Here is a 16,693-nt window from a genome sequence, read left to right as displayed (position 1 = left end):
TAAGAAGGAAGTAGCGTTACCTTGTCGTACTGCTCATCAGTGGGGTTGTGTTTCTGCAGCCAGTCGGCCAGCGTCCGATCCTTGAAGGATCCTGTGACTCCATGTTCCACCTGGATCTTCCTCAGAGTGTCAGCATGAGGAATCATCTCCACCATACCTGTGAACAGGTAACACATCTTTCAGTCTGAACTGACAACACCGACTCTACCTGTCAAACACCTTAACACAGGAAAACACCTGTGTTCTCAACCTGTCCAACCTCACCTCGTCCTCTGCCTGTAGAGGAGCACTTGAAGATTACCATCCTCATGTCCAGCCCCTCCTGGATCCAGATTTTGTTCATGATTCGAATCATCTGCAGGGTCAGCATGTCCTGCCGCAGGTCGTCTCCTGACTACACACAGATGGAGATGTTAGTTCTCAGAGGTGTCCAGGTGTGGGCTTACCCGTGTAAAGAGCCCGGTGTTACCTTGAAGATGACACTGATGTTGTCTCCTCGGGGGTCCAGGTTCTGAAAGGACAGCTTTAGAGGGACAGCGTTGGAGTTGAAGAAGGAACAGGACTGAAACAGAGAGAGAACAATCTGTGAGAACCTCAGAAATGTTCCTATTACAGGTTCCATTCTTCTTGTTCCTCCTGTCTCCAGCGTCCTCAGCTGGGTGAAATATTCTTAGTGCTGGACTTTGTTTCTGGAGAATGAATGAAAGTCAGGCAGGTTGTCAGAAGGTAAAGGCTCGTTCTAGAAAACTATCAACAGACATTTGGAAGGTTTGTTTCAGGGTTCCTTGGTGTTCCTCACAATAGTGTCAAGATGTTTCTCAACATCATACAAGATGCCATATCATGCATTTGTGTCATTTTAACTCTGCTGCTTTCAATCACTTCCAAGGCTGTAGGTGTGTACAATCCAGCACCTCAGCATGCAGACTGCTTGAACAAACACTTTGGAAAGAATGGATCGTTTTTAGGAGCTCAGTTATTTCCAGTGTGGTACCAGGATGGGACTTTTTCAGGATTTGGACTCAGTTCCTTAGATCCAGTGAAAGGAATGTTTAATGCTTCAGCAAACCAGGACATTTTGGACAATTGCATGGTCCCAGTTTTGTTGTAACAGTTTGGGGATGTTTCTCTCCTTATCCGACAAAGAAAGGTCCATAAAGACACGAATAAGAAGGACTGGTGTGGTTAATCTGCAGGTCTATCAGTCTGCAGGTGTGTGTTACCTGGATGTTGATCCCTGAGACGTGAAGCGCTGGGTTCAGAGGTAGTCTGCAGCTGCTGTTCATTGTGAAGAACTGCTTCATCTCATCTAGACTCTCTCTGAGGACACCCTGAACACACACAGCATAAGGTTCAGTGTTAGAAAGCACTGACTCTGGATAAAAACATCTTTCAGTTTGTTCTTCCACACTTGAAACGCGGTTTAAACAACAACTACACGTTTCCTCAGACAGGTGTGGTCAGCTTCATCAGTGACATCATCTCCTGGTTTCAGTTAGAATAAACTGTTTTGAGGCCATCTGTTATATTTTACCACAGGATCCAGTTTTCTGTGATGATGTGATATGAGCTGATAGACGCAGAAACGTTTCTGTAACAAAGATGATAAACTGAGTTCAGTCTTCCTCACCTGTCTGCTGGAAGGCGTGGCATCTCGGACCTTCTGGGCAACCTTGGTGAGGATAGAGACGAGCCAGCACTGCAGGTCAAACTCGTCCCTCAGAGCTCGGCCCACGCAGCAAAGAAGAGCGGCCAGTAGGTGCTGATAGCGAGCACTGAACTGACTGTCTTGTAGGTTGTCCTTCAGCAACCTGACACACAGACAGAATCACTGGTACCTGCTGATCGGGCTGATCGATAACTCCGACCAATCAACCACTGAGCAAACCGATCCTGACACAAATTGTTCATGAAGTGAGGAGGTATTACTCTGGCTGTGTTTTCTGGGTCCAACAAATGGTATCAATAATAGAGCTATGGTGTGGACCAACAGGGTATTGACCTCATTAAAGAAACAGAACACAGAGCTGAACTGATCAGATCCGAAGTTTGAGAGAAGCTGCAGCTCACCAGAACAAGTAGTGAGCAATCCGAATGTCCCCGATGGCTCTTCGTAGGAGGAACCGGACCAGGGAGCTGTCCAGGTAGCACTCGTACTTCAGAGCCTGAAACACAGACAGGAACAGGATGAAATACTAAACCACGATCACAGAACTGGCAGAAGAACCGGCTGTGACTGCTGCTACCAGGTTCTAGTTTGATATTCCTGACTTTTCCTAAATAAAGAAATTTAGGATCTTTAAAGTAAGCTGAAAGGTGAGAGACCTCTGTAGGTTTACCTGAACTAGCTGAGGCAAGAAGTCCAGCAGCTCCGGGTCTGATATGGAGTCCATCCACTGGACTGCCGTCCTCCTCAGTTCCTGATCTGGGAACCTGGGACACATAGGAAGTTGTTAGCCAGGTGAGTCCTACTGGTCATTACTGCTTTCTGAATGTAAACAGTGAGTCAGTCCATCTGCATGCTTGTTATTGGCCAAGTGTCTTCTCTCTTTAGATGAGAACCTACGATGCATGCAGCAGGCCCAGAGCGTCCAGGTAACCCAGACACGCCCACTGGCGCAACAGAGCATAGATTTCAGGCAGACATGCCCACTGCCAGCAGGGGGCACTGGCCAGAACAAGAGGCAGCGCCGCACTTTCTGATTGACAGAAGGCCTTCTTCTCCCAAAGCAGCTGCTTGTCCACAGTAGTCAACCTGCAGACACACAATGTTCTGGATATGAGGGAATAACATGTATATACCTAACAGATAACATGTAGATAACACGTGAATAACACAGGAATGACATTGGAAATCCCTCTGTTTCCTGTTCACTGCTGGGTCGCTACTGGTTTTTAAGGGTCCTGTCCAATCATATTTAAAGGATCTTGTAAAACGCCACACCTCCAAAAGATCACTAAGGTCAAAGAGCCAGTTGCTGCTAGTTGGTCTGAGGTCCAATCAGAAAAGCAGATGTGATCAGGCCTTCTCTTTGGCCACCCCAAACTGTGGAATAATCTAGAGATCCATATAAGAGCTGCTCTCCAGGCTTTTAGACCCACCTTCATTCCTTTCTTTTGAATTAAATAGAGCTTGATATTTGAACTATTTCTATATTTACATTCAGTTGTTTCTTTTTAACTCCCATCTATTTTCTTCCTGCTGTGCAGCAGTTGGTGCAGCTTGTTTGCTGTAAAGTGCTGCATGAAATAATTTGGACACGGACCCATCAGCAGATGTTCAGGATCAGCATCTATGTGCAGCTTCAGCTGACTGATGAGCAGCATGTCTAAGAACCTGCTCGCCATCACAATTGGACGGTACCTGGACCAACATCCACCTGACAGACTCAGTAAGCACACCCTCTAACAGCTTTCCCCACACTAACAGACGTTGGATAAAATAAAGAGCAGTGGAGACTAAAGGCTGATGGGAAGTGATGCAGCTGGGAGTCAAACACTGGAGGACAAACCAGAACTAAACAGAGAAGGTGAAGAAGCTCAGTTCATCTGATTGTAACACATGGAGGGTAAAGCTGTGTCTTGTGTGTCAGTGTGTGTTCAGTATATGGGTTTATGTGTGTCTGACCAGAAGAAGGCCTTTTTCTGCAGGACGTCCTGCAGCTGGATCTGACTGATGGTGTCCAGTCTGCTGAAGTCGTACTGAGGACAGAAGTCTGCAGAAGCAGGAGTACTGAAGAACACCTCGAAGGAGGATGTGGGAAAGTCCACCTGAGGAACAGACAGATGCAGCGTCACTCAGTCTAACTCGACTCCCCGGCTCAGAGACTTTTTTCTTTCAGATCTTCTGGACTTTGGGATCAGAAACTGCTCCACAGGTTGTAGTTTCATCAACAGAATATGATCGCTGATGTGATGTGGAGAAGGTTCAAACTAAGTCATACAGAATACAAAGTCCTTATTTGCAGACATCATAACCAACAGGACGTGAGCCAGAGCATGGAGACAGAAAGATGAGATCTATCAAACATTCAAAGATGGAGAAAGACCTTTGGTTCAGATCTACATCTTCTGCAGATATTGTTTCAGACAGCTTTCAACAACTATCGTGTTCCTTCTTTATTCGGACAGGAGTAAATATGTTTCTGTCGTGGTTAAACCTTTTTACCAATGACTCAGACTGTTCCCACGCTGGATGGAGATGATTCAACCCTCAGATCTACAGATGCTCCTCCACAGCCCTGGGTTCCACCACTCAGCAGATAGTGAGCAACAGCTCCTTAGTTATTTTAGAACATTAACACTGTGAGCAGCTGAACCCTCACACTGAAACACCTTCATGTCACTTCTCAGGTGGGACTTCATCATCAGGATGAAGGTCTTCATTGACCCTCTGAGGCTGTGCTCTGCCTGGTGACTGAATCCTGCTTTAATCTTGATGATTTGGACAAACAGCTTCCTCCAACTCAGCTGAAGCAGCGGGTGACCTGATCTTCACCAGCATTACCTGCAGGTCAGGTGACCACAGGTCACTGCAGTTGGCTGTACCCTCTTAGGTAAGCCCATCCCCCGTGTATTACAGATGTTCCACATGTTACCAATTACTCGTCGTCTTCTGCTTTATCCGGGACCGGGTCTCGGGGGCAGCAGACTCAGCAGAGACATCCAGACGTCCCTCTCTCCAGACACCTCCTCCAGCTCCTCCAGGGGGAGCCCAAGGTGCTCCCAGGCCAGCCGAGAGACATAGTCCCTCCAGCGTGTCCTGGGCCGTCCCCTGGGCCTCCTCCCGGTGGGACGTGCCTGGAACACCTCCTGAGGAAGGCGTCCAGGAGGCATCCGGTATACAGGTCCTTCTCAAAATATTAGCATATTGTGATAAAGTTCATTATTTTCCATAATGTAATGATGAAAATTTAACATTCATATATTTTAGATTCATTGCACACTAACTGAAATATTTCAGGTCTTTTATTGTCTTAATACGGATGATTTTGGCATACAGCTCATGAAAACCCAAAATTCCTATCTCACAAAATTAGCATATTTCATCCGACCAATAAAAGAAAAGTGTTTTTAATATAAAAAACGTCAACCTTCAAATAATCATGTACAGTTATGCACTCAATACTTGGCCGGGAATCCTTTGGCAGAAATGACTGCTTCAATGCGGCGTGGCATGGAGGCAATCAGCCTGTGGCACTGCTGAGGTCTTATGGAGGCCCAGGATGCTTCGATAGCGGCCTTTAGCTCATCCAGAGTGTTGGGTCTTGAGTCTCTCAACGTTCTCTTCACAATATCCCACAGATTCTCTATGGGGTTCAGGTCAGGAGAGTTGGCAGGCCAATTGAACACAGTGATACCATGGTCAGTAAACCATTTACCAGTGGTTTTGACACTGTGAGCAGGTGCCAGGTCGTGCTGAAAAATGAAATCTTCATCTCCATAAAGCTTTTCAGCAGATGGAAGCATGAAGTGCTCCAAAATCTCCTGATAGCTAGCTGCATTGACCCTGCCCTTGATAAAACACAGTGGACCAACACCAGCAGCTGACACGGCACCCCAGACCATCACTGACTGTGGGTACTTGACACTGGACTTCTGGCATTTTGGCATTTCCTTCTCCCCAGTCTTCCTCCAGACTCTGGCACCTTGATTTCCGAATGACATGCAGAATTTGCTTTCATCCGAAAAAAGTACTTTGGACCACTGAGCAACAGTCCAGTGCTGCTTCTCTGTAGCCCAGGTCAGGCGCTTCTGCCGCTGTTTCTGGTTCAAAAGTGGCTTGACCTGGGGAATGCGGCACCTGTAGCCCATTTCCTGCACACGCCTGTGCACGGTGGCTCTGGATGTTTCTACTCCAGACTCAGTCCACTGCTTCCGCAGGTCCCCCAAGGTCTGGAATCGGCCCTTCTCCACAATCTTCCTCAAGGTCCGGTCACCTCTTCTCGTTGTGCAGCGTTTTCTGCCACACTTTTTCCTTCCCACAGACTTCCCACTGAGGTGCCTTGATACAGCACTCAGGGAACAGCCTATTCGTTCAGAAATGTCTTTCTGTGTCTTACCCTCTTGCTTGAGGGTGTCAATAGTGGCCTTCTGGACAGCAGTCAGGTCGGCAGTCTTACCCATGATTGGGGTTTTGAGTGATGAACCAGGCTGGGAGTTTTAAAGGCCTCAGGAATCTTTTGCAGGTGTTTAGAGTTAACTCGTTGATTCAGATGATTAGGTTCATAGCTCGTTTAGAGACCCTTTTAATGATATGCTAATTTTGTGAGATAGGAATTTTGGGTTTTCATGAGCTGTATGCCAAAATCATCCGTATTAAGACAATAAAAGACCTGAAATATTTCAGTTAGTGTGCAATGAATCTAAAATATATGAATGTTACATTTTCATCATGACATTATGGAAAATAATGAACTTTATCACAATATGCTAATATTTTGAGAAGGACCTGTAGATGCCCGAGCCACCTCAACTGGCTCCTCTCGATGTGGAGGAGCAGCAGCTCTACTCAGAGCTCCTCACCCTATCTCTAAGGGAGTGCCCGGCAACCCTACGGAGGAAGCTCATTTCAGCCGCTTGTATCCGGGATCTCGTTCTTTCAGTCATGACCCAAAGTTCATGGCCACAGGTGAGGGTAGGAACGTAGACCGACCGGTAAATCGAGAGCTTTGATTTTCAGCTCAGCTCTCCTGGCTCCAGGATGGGACCCCGGCTCTGCCGTACCGGGCGATGTCACGTGGCTCAATGTTTTGGTCCTCATTAGAGTGTCTTGAAGCGCTCTTTGTTACCAATTAACCAGGTTTAATCTGCGCACCTTTGCAGGTGCGGCTCTTACCTGCAGGATGACACTGTCAGGCTGGTTGAAGTTGGGAGAACTGGTTCTGGCATTTCCGCTCCTCCCTGGCATTGAAGGCCACAGACCCAGTAACTTCCTGCCGCATGTCAGGACACTGCACACACACATTAAACACACCCGTGTATCAGCACACACACACACGTCCTGCAGCCATCAGCAGGTCTGAGTAAATATCAGTGACCCCTGAAAGGAAACTGAACCAGGAGTTCATCTCTCCTCAGTTTAACTGTAACTCTGCTTCAGTCTCAATGTATTTGTGTCCAGATGAGCTTCAACCTGACTGCATCATTTTTACACTTTCTGGATTGAAAATCAAGCAGGAAGCTGTGTGTTTGTTTTGTTCAGCTTGAGCACACAGGAAGAGGACATCGCATGTAGAAACCCATCTGCTGGAGCCATCAGTAACCAATCAGAACAAGCTGAATTATAAATGGGCTGCAAATCAGGCAGAACTGTTTCTGAAGATCTGATCACTTCCTGGTTGTCTCAATCATGTGACTCACTGTCTGAAGTTAAAGAGCGGCATGGTGACCCAGCCCAGAGCCTCTACGCTGCGCCTCTGCTTGCCCTTATCCTCCGCTCCTCCAGGGGGCGGCAGTGGGCTGGCGTACAGCATTACGGTCAGCTGGGACTCCCGAGGCAGCTGGTTGATCTGAACTGGGAAACACACCCTGACGAGGGGTCAGAGAGAGGTGGGAAGTTAAACTGTTGTTCAAGTGAAACAAGGAAATACTAGAAATCTGTTCATTTGGAATTTAAAGGACATGTCCTAGTCAAAGATAACACCAAGGTTTTATTCTTTATAACTGGAGGTCAGTTTACACATTAATTGTGTAAACTGACCACATTAAGTGATTGACTAAGCAGTTTCTTTTTTAAAGACTCCGGTCCAAAGACGACAACTTCTGTCTTGTCTGAATTTAGAAGCAAAAAATTTAAAGTCATCCAAGTTTTTATATCTTCAAGACATGCTTGTAGTCTATCTAACTGGTTGGGCTCATCAGGATTTATGGATAAGTAAAGCTGAGTATCATCAGCGTAACAGTGAAAATTTATCCCATGCTGCCTGATAATTTGACCTATTGGAAGCATATATATAGTAAAGAGAATTGGCCCAAGTACTGAACCCTGTGGTACTCCACAATTAACCCTGGAGTTTAAAGATGATTTATCATTTACATGAACAAACTGGAATCTGTCAGACAAATGTAATCTGAACCAATCAACAGACCAGTTTAACATTTACCTGCTCAGACAAGTTGTGATGTGACAGCTCAGGTACGTACCTCTGGTCCCACACCACCAGGTGGAACAGGTATTTACTGACGGCCTGTTTGCTGGTGTGCTGCGGCGCGCAGAGCTCCGCTTCTCCGTGAGTCAGAGAGCAGGACAGGAAGAAACCCTCGTAACTGACCAATAAGAGAGCAGAGTACACATATGATGTCATGATGAGGTCATGAGAAATCAAACAGCAAGTCTGATGCCAGTTCAGGTGATGGATGTATAGCTCTGACTGTTTTTTGTGATCTCTGATCAATAGTGAGTGAACTAATGCCCCTTTTCCATTGGCTCTACTTGGCCCGGCTCCACTCCACCCGGCCCGCTTTGCAAGCATTTCCATTACTGTTGTTTCAGTACCGGTACCTAGTTTTTTAGTCCCTGCTCCTGAGTAGGTCCAACTGGGCCTGAGTAGGGACTACATGTGACATGAACAGAGTGCTGCTCTCTGATTGGCCATGGGACCAGGAGAAATAAGAAGCTTTTCTAAGAGGTAGTATAATACTAAGGACCACAGTAGCCAGAGCGGGTCAAATCCAAATAAAATTTTACCATTTACAAATCCTCATGAAGGTGTCTGACCCAGAGCCTGTTTGTCATGGGAGACCCATGCATTTAAGCCCCGCACAACATAGCCTCTTTCACTTGACAAAGAGCAGTTCAGCCACCTTCATGAGGACTATTACAACGAGGCACAGTGGTTGCCCGGTACTGCGAAGCCGGGATCCCACCCTGGAGCCAGGACTTGTTGGTGAGCGCCTGGTGGCCGGGTTACTCCTCGTGGAACTCGAGTGGTGTTTCATTATTGGACTTCTGTGCTACTCACGGATTTTCCATAATGAACACCATGTTCAAGCATAAGGGTGTTCATCAGTGGACTTGGCACCGGGTCGCCCTAGGCAGGAGGTCGATGATCAACTTTGTTGTTGTGTCTTTGGACCTTTGGCCGCATGTCTTGGACACTTGGGTGAAGAGAGGGGCTGAGCTGTCCACCAATCACCACCTAGTGGTGAGCTGGATCTGCTGGAAGAGGAGGAAGTCAGACAGACTCGACAGGCCCCAGTGGTCTTGTTCACGAGTGAAGGAAGAATGGAGCAGGAAATCGAAAGACGGATCGGTGCGGCTGCGGCAGTAATGGGGGCGCTGTGCCGGTCCGCTGTGGTGAAGAGAGAGCTGAGCCGAAAAACAAAGCTCTCAATTTACCGGTTGGTCTACATTCCTACCCTCACCTATGGCCATGACCTTTGGGTCATGACCGAAAGAACGAGATCTCAGAAACAATCAGCTGAAATGAGCTTCCTCCGTAGGGTGGCCGGGCACTCCCTTAGAGATAGGGTGAGGAGCTCGGAGTAGAGCCGCTGCTCCTCCACATTGAGAGGAGCCAGTAGAGGTGGCTCGGGCATCTATACCGGATGCCTCCTGGACGCCTTCCTCGGGAGGTGTTCCAGGCACGTCCCACCGGGAGGAGGCCCAGGGGACGGCCCAGGACACGCTGGAGGGACTATGTCTCTCGGCTGGCCTGGGAACGCCTTGGGCTCCCCCCGGAGGAGTTGGAGGAGGTGTCTGGGCACCTCTACTAAGTCTGCTTCCCCCACGAACCGGTTCTAGATAAAGCTAGAGACGACAAGTACGAGTATTCTCAAATCATAAACCATACCTTAAGGCTGAAAAAAAGGATACATTAGCCTTCTGATTACACGCTGAATTAACGCTGTTTTTAATGCAACTTGGTTTATTGACTCTCACACAATGAATGACTGGAGACTTCCCCTTAGACGTCATTTCCGGGCAACTGTGGACTTGCAAAATTTAACATTGAAAGATACCCGTAATCCGACTGTCTGCATCGGGTCAAACTGGAGGAAGACCTGCTGAATCCATGGAGCACGAAGATCCAACATCCAACATAAAACTAACTACACCGTGGTCAGAAGTACATGGTTCTGGGCTTTAAAGTCCTGGTCCTTGTTATCGCCATGGCTCAGACAAGAACTTCCTCATAAAACCCAAAATGTTAACTTCTACGGCAAACTTTGTTGCTTCACTATCCAGACAGCAGCGTCTCTCCTCTCTGCTTCTCCTGCCCCACCCTCACAGCCTCACATCAGAACCTCTGAGTTCTGGCTGGGCTGTGGTCCAGATAATTATCCCAGTGGATCATTTTAAACATGAAAAGAACATATACAAGACATCTTTACAGATACAATAATTCACGCATCATTAGTATTTTGTTAATTTTTGATCGTGTCAAATAGGTTACTTTAATGTGACAATGTCACACGGCAACATTAATAGCAACACAGCAACCTGATGACTGGAGGCGGGGCTTCGAGCCGTAGCTCCAGCCCTCAGTGGGTCAATAGAAACACAACAGGTTCTGGCTGAGTGGACACCCGAGTGGAGAGATTGAGTGTAGCGGAGCCGCCTAAAAAGAGCCAGTGGAAAAGGGAAAAAGAGACCTCCAGGGTCCATCAGCTCAGCAGCTGACAATAAATATGACGGGTGATGTGTCAGGCCCCGCCCCCTCTCTGAGGTCAGAGGTCTGGGTTGTTCTTTGTGTCAGTTGGGCAGAGAGCTGATCAGAGGACAGCTGAATCATCAAAGTATTAGACAGCCAGCAGGGGGAGCTGTGCTCAGAAACAGGCTGAAACATGCAGATGCTGCTGTGACCTTTGACCCAACATCCACGCAGGTCTGAACTCATAATTTTTCATCTAAATTTTCAGTTTTTATTTAACTTTTCATTTGATTTTAGTAAACCTTCAGTAGGGAGTCATCTGTGAGCCAATCAGACCTCCAGAGAGCTGGTCAGAGAACACTTCATCTCTAACTAAAGCGTCTTTATGGGACGGATATGGGCGTGTTGAAGTCGCACCTGTTTAAATATCAGGAATCAGCAACTGATTACGGGTCGGTTCCTAAAGGAGGAACATTTTAACCACAGCTGCCGTAAAAGTCCAACACATGGTGGAGGAGTGGGAAACATGTAGGTCAAAATCCGAGGAACAGTTTCCACTTCGGTTCTGGGTAAAATGGTCCCAACTAATCTGGGTCCTGATGCAGAACAATCAACAGTAAATGTTCTGATTCTGGTCTCTTCCAGAAGCAACTGGAATGACTGTAATGTTTTCTAAATGTTGGAACCCAGTGAAACTTCCTGTGTGAATCTGGTCATGTGATTATGTGCAGAGTTTATCACTGATAACAGGGTTCCTCATGTTCTCTTCATGCTGTTTATGTGGGAAGTTCTGCTTGTTCTTCTCTGACACGTGAAGGACAAATAAACGGCAGAACTAATCCGGGAATGAAGCAATGATGATGATACAGTGAACATGTCAGTTTGCATCAGAGCCAGAGCTGAAAAACATCTGGACCTCCATCAAAATGTGAGACTGAACATGGGTCCCATAGAAGAGCCAGATGTTTGCAGCTGGTTTAAACATCAGTGAGCAGACAAACAGGACCATTCATGCCGAGTCAGAATCAGAACAACAGCTACAAAGGAACCTTTCCAACCTTTTAGTCTAGAAAATGAAACCTGATGCGAACTCATTCTGTGTGAACATGCAGACGCTCTGATGCAACACAGTGCTCCTTGGTGACCCACTGTACCTGGTGGCCCAGGTGATGGGGACTCGGTGGGCCGCGTACACAGTGAAAGACAGCACGTTGGTGACGAGGCCAGCTTCTTGCACTGGCGAAGTGCAGCTCCGACTCTGCGGTGTGGTGTGGAAGTTAGCGTTAAACGTGCCGCAGTACAGCTCAACCAGGTCCAAGATGGCTGCCGTCAGCTTCTCCACCACCGACTCTGCAGAAGGACAGGAGGAGTGAAAAACACCGAAGACCCTGGGAAGAGTACTGCTGCAAGACCTAACCAGTATCACAGTGTTTCTGTTCGTACCTCTGTTCTCTCTGAGTGACAGCACTGAAGCATCCTGGGAAACATAAACACATTAGACTATGGAGCATCTGCCGAATCTTCAGAACCTCTGAACCTCTCACCTTTAGAACCTTTGGCTGCAGACGACAGGGACACGCTGGGAGCTGGTTTAAGGCTGCTGTCACATCTGGGGTCTCCACAGCAGCTAATGAGCTGCAGAGGGCCTTCACTGATTGGACAAGGCGCTCCACATGCAGCAGTAGCTCCACCTTGAGAGGGGGACATGATGAAGAGTGTGTTTTTGTGTGTGTGTGAGAGAGAGAGAGAGCGTGCAGGTTACCTCAGACAGCAGAAAGGACTCTGCCTCATTGTGAAACGTGTCCAGCAGCAGAGTCAGAGCCTCCCTGATCAAACACATGGAAACACTTGTTAACTGGCTCTGAGACCAACTAGTCAGAGCTCTGCAGCAAGGCCTGGCTCCTCACCTGGTGACGGTCTGTTTGATTGGACGCTCCTGCAGCAGGATGCAGTGGTTCAGGGAAGACGCCGTATCATCATCTTCCTTCTGTGTGGAAGGAAAAAATAAATCTCTGTCAGTGATTCACTTCCTGCGGATCTTAGATCTGATTGGTCTGGGGAGAGTAACACAGATCTGATCTTCAGGTGCTGACAGGATTAGACAGGGTTGGCCTGTTTAATACCTGCTGCTCAACTGTAGGGGTGATGTTCTTCTCTGAAACTGGACTCATTTTAACTTTACGAATCAGGATGTGTGACAGGTTTTTTCCACAGGCTACTGTGTTTTTTTACACCACAGAGAAACCAGGTTCCTGTGAACTCACAGCTGGTTGTTTCATTTCCTCTTAGATTGAACTGTGTGTGTGTTCTTGTACTTGTTGCTGTGTGACAACCATTTTTTGTATTTTTAATCACAAAGTGAAGACATTTCCTGGTCCTCACTTTTCCAAATTCAGTTCTTGGGGGTTAGGTTTAGGACTAGGACATTAAATGAGTTATGGGTTAGGGTTAGGTATGAATTGGTTAGGGTTAGGCCCTAGAAATCAAGGAAATGAATGGAAGTCAATGAAAGTGACTGGAAAGTCCTCATAAAGACAGTAAAACCTGGATGTGTGTGTGTGTGTGTGTGTGTGTGTGTGTGTGTACCGTGCGGGCCAGCTTGGTGCTGATAATAGATCTCTTGGTGAGAAACAGCCGGATGTCCCAGTCAAACTTCAGACACTGTTGGACAAACTCCAGACCAGCCAGAGTCTGAGAGCTGAGGGACATAGAGACAGGTGGAGACAGACAGAGGGACATAGAGACAGGTGGAGACAGACAGAGGGACATAGAGAGAGGTGGAGACAGACAGAGGAACATAGAGACAGGTGGAGACAGACAGAGGAACATAAGAAGGACATAGAGACAGGTGGAGACAGACAGAGGGACATAAGAAGGACATAGAGACAGGTGGAGACAGACAGAGGAACATAGAGACAGGTGGAGACAGAGAGAGGGACATAGAGACAGGTGGAGACAGACAGAGGAACATAGAGACAGGTGGAGACAGACAGAGGAACATAGAGACAGGTGGAGACAGACAGAGGAACATAGAGACAGGTGGAGACAGACAGAGGGACATAGAGACAGGTGGAGACAGACAGAGGGACATAGAGACAGGTGGAGACAGACAGAGGGACATAAGAAGGACATAGAGACAGGTGGAGACAGACAGAGGGACATAAGAAGGACATAGAGACAGGTGGAGACAGACAGAGGAACATAGAGACAGGTGGAGACAGACAGAGGAACATAGAGACAGGTGGAGACAGACAGAGGGACATAGAGACAGGTGGAGACAGACAGAGGGACATAGAGACAGGTGGAGACAGACAGAGGGACATAAGAAGGACATAGAGACAGGTGGAGACAGACAGAGGGACATAAGAAGGACATAGAGACAGGTGGAGACAGACAGAGGGACATAGAGACAGGTGGAGACAGACAGAGGGACATAGAGACAGGTGGAGACAGACAGAGGGACATAGAGACAGGTGGAGACAGACAGAGGAACATAGAGACAGGTGGAGACAGACAGAGGAACATAGAGACAGGTGGAGACAGACAGAGGGACATAGAGACAGGTGGAGACAGACAGAGGAACATAGAGACAGGTGGAGACAGACAGAGGGACATAAGAGGGACATAGAGACAGGTGGAGACAGACAGAGGAACATAAGAAGGACATAGAGACAGGTGGAGACAGACAGAGGGACATAGAGACAGGTGGAGACAGACAGAGGGACATAGAGACAGGTGGAGACAGACAGAGGAACATAGAGACAGGTGGAGACAGACAGAGGAACATAAGAGGGACATAGAGACAGGTGGAGACAGACAGAGGAACATAAGAAGGACATAGAGACAGGTGGAGACAGACAGAGGGACATAAGAAGGACATAGAGACAGGTGGAGACAGACAGAGGGACATAAGAAGGACATAGAGACAGGTGGAGACAGACAGAGGGACATAGAGACAGGTGGAGACAGACAGAGGAACATAAGAAGGACATAGAGACAGGTGGACAGACAGAGGGACATAAGAAGGACATAGAGACAGGTGGAGACAGACAGAGGAACATAGAGACAGGTGGAGACAGACAGAGGGACATAAGAGGGACATAGAGACAGGTGGAGACAGACAGAGGAACATAAGAAGGACATAGAGACAGGTGGAGACAGACAGAGGGACATAAGAAGGACATAGAGACAGGTGGAGACAGACAGAGGGACATAAGAAGGACATAGAGACAGGTGGAGACAGACAGAGGGACATAGAGACAGGTGGAGACAGACAGAGGAACATAAGAAGGACATAGAGACAGGTGGACAGACAGAGGGACATAAGAAGGACATAGAGACAGGTGGAGACAGACAGAGGAACATAGAGACAGGTGGAGACAGACAGAGGGACATAGAGACAGGTGGAGACAGACAGAGGAACATAGAGACAGGTGGAGACAGACAGAGGAACATAGAGACAGGTGGAGACAGACAGAGGGACATAGAGACAGGTGGAGACAGACAGAGGGACATAGAGACAGGTGGAGACAGACAGAGGAACATAGAGACAGGTGGAGACAGACAGAGGAACATAGAGACAGGTGGAGACAGACAGAGGAACATAGAGACAGGTGGAGACAGACAGAGGAACATAGAGACAGGTGGAGACAGACAGAGGAACATAAGAAGGACATAGAGACAGGTGGAGACAGAGACAGACAGACAGACAGGTGGAGACAGAGACAGACATAGGGACAGTATCAGTATTGTTCAGAGTTCACAGGTTAGTTTTCATATTACAGTGTTTCTTCCAGTTCACTCTGATCTTTCTCCTCCTGGTCTCCTCTGATCTTCTGAAGGTCTCTAACTCTGAGCCGTTAGCAGCAGCGTCAGTAAGTCCTGGAAGACTGGAGGTGGAGCCATTACAGAAGAGACGGGGCTGTTAACAGACACTTGGGTCAAGACCTCTAAACGGGCCGTGGCGTGTGGTTGGTTGTTGTGATCTTGCAGACTGACAGGAGAGTCATCCTGCTGGAAGCGGCACCTGCCACCAGGAAATACTGATAGGAACAGTTGGACACTATTTGTATCAATGCTACGGGTCAAAGTAAGGTCCACATGGACATTGGACCCAAAGCATCACACTGTTCCTGCTGGCTTCCCACAATGCATTCTGTTGCTGTGCGTTCCCAGGTAAGAGATGGACAGAAACCGAACAGAAAACTGGATCCATCTGACCAGGACACCTTCTGCCAGACAGGATTAGGCTCCCCGAGTCCCGTTCACTGGTTTACCCAGGATCAGAACCGCATCCCAGCAGACTGGAACCATCTATGTTTGATCCAACTACAATTTTAAGATCTTTATTATTTATTCAGACCTGCACAGTTTTCAGCTCGTATGATTTAGTTTTATTGGTATAAAAGTTATTAATGTTCGTGTCTGAGAGGTTCAGATCCACAAACTGATCCAGATCCAGTAAACAGGTTCTACATTAGTTATTGTCTCGTAGCAGGAAGCTATCTCTCACACACACAAACATCCACACAATAACATACAGCAGTGTGTGTGAGGACAGTTACTTCCTTGCAGTAGCTCTGAGAGGCCAGTACCAGAGGTCCAGAATTGCATAACCGTCTGGAAGCAGCTGTCCACCTACAACGGTGAACTGATTTCATTCAAAAAGTATGATTAGGTCCATCTCCATGAAGCTCCAGGAGGTTCCACTACCCTTAATCTGAAATGGTCAATTGATTAATTAGCTGCTGTGGTTCTGATAATCTGAGCCAAGATTAGTTCCAGTTCTCTGGACCACAGAGACAGTTTCAGTTCTGGTTGTCAATGCTAGAAATAGAACCTTCAAATGTTTCTGACCTCTCAGTAGCTGCTGCTAAACCTTTAATATGAAGAACTGCTGGAACAACAGAACTAGCTGTAGAGGTCAAGTTCTTACTTGTTGAGGAACTCTTCCTGTCCGCAAACCTTCAGCAGGTAGTTGTCCACGTCCAGGTGGTCCAGGTGCTCCTGAGTGTAGCACAGAGTCTGATAGATCAGCAGGTCCACTGTGGATGAGCCTGAGACACAAAGACGGGTCAAGATAGGTTCAGAACCAGACA

At 47.5% G+C, this 16,693-nt stretch overlaps 1 protein-coding gene across 1 annotated transcript in view; it reads right to left on the bottom strand.

Annotated features, from left to right (window-relative positions):
* Positions 1-16,693, bottom strand: part of pik3c2b (phosphatidylinositol-4-phosphate 3-kinase, catalytic subunit type 2 beta) — a 48,194-nt gene that overhangs the window by 9,622 nt on the left and 21,879 nt on the right. The window contains exons 5-23 of the mRNA XM_047347716.1: positions 16,531-16,651; positions 13,182-13,293; positions 12,503-12,582; positions 12,358-12,421; positions 12,140-12,286; positions 12,039-12,072; positions 11,750-11,945; positions 8,146-8,268; positions 7,363-7,530; positions 6,839-6,953; positions 3,629-3,771; positions 2,567-2,755; positions 2,340-2,433; positions 2,071-2,165; positions 1,631-1,811; positions 1,224-1,331; positions 470-562; positions 265-394; positions 21-157 (exon numbers count right to left, since the gene is read on the bottom strand). Coding sequence (XP_047203672.1) covers positions 21-157; positions 265-394; positions 470-562; positions 1,224-1,331; positions 1,631-1,811; positions 2,071-2,165; positions 2,340-2,433; positions 2,567-2,755; positions 3,629-3,771; positions 6,839-6,953; positions 7,363-7,530; positions 8,146-8,268; positions 11,750-11,945; positions 12,039-12,072; positions 12,140-12,286; positions 12,358-12,421; positions 12,503-12,582; positions 13,182-13,293; positions 16,531-16,651 — 2,330 coding nt within the window. The remainder of the gene's footprint in view (positions 1-20; positions 158-264; positions 395-469; positions 563-1,223; positions 1,332-1,630; positions 1,812-2,070; positions 2,166-2,339; positions 2,434-2,566; positions 2,756-3,628; positions 3,772-6,838; positions 6,954-7,362; positions 7,531-8,145; positions 8,269-11,749; positions 11,946-12,038; positions 12,073-12,139; positions 12,287-12,357; positions 12,422-12,502; positions 12,583-13,181; positions 13,294-16,530; positions 16,652-16,693) is intronic.

The sequence above is a fragment of the Girardinichthys multiradiatus genome, chromosome 20 (assembly GCF_021462225.1).
Source record: "Girardinichthys multiradiatus isolate DD_20200921_A chromosome 20, DD_fGirMul_XY1, whole genome shotgun sequence".
NCBI classification, from domain to species: Eukaryota; Metazoa; Chordata; class Actinopteri; order Cyprinodontiformes; family Goodeidae; genus Girardinichthys; species Girardinichthys multiradiatus.
The sequence above is the reverse complement of the archived record's forward strand: the minus strand, read 5'-3'. Positions and strand labels throughout refer to the sequence as shown.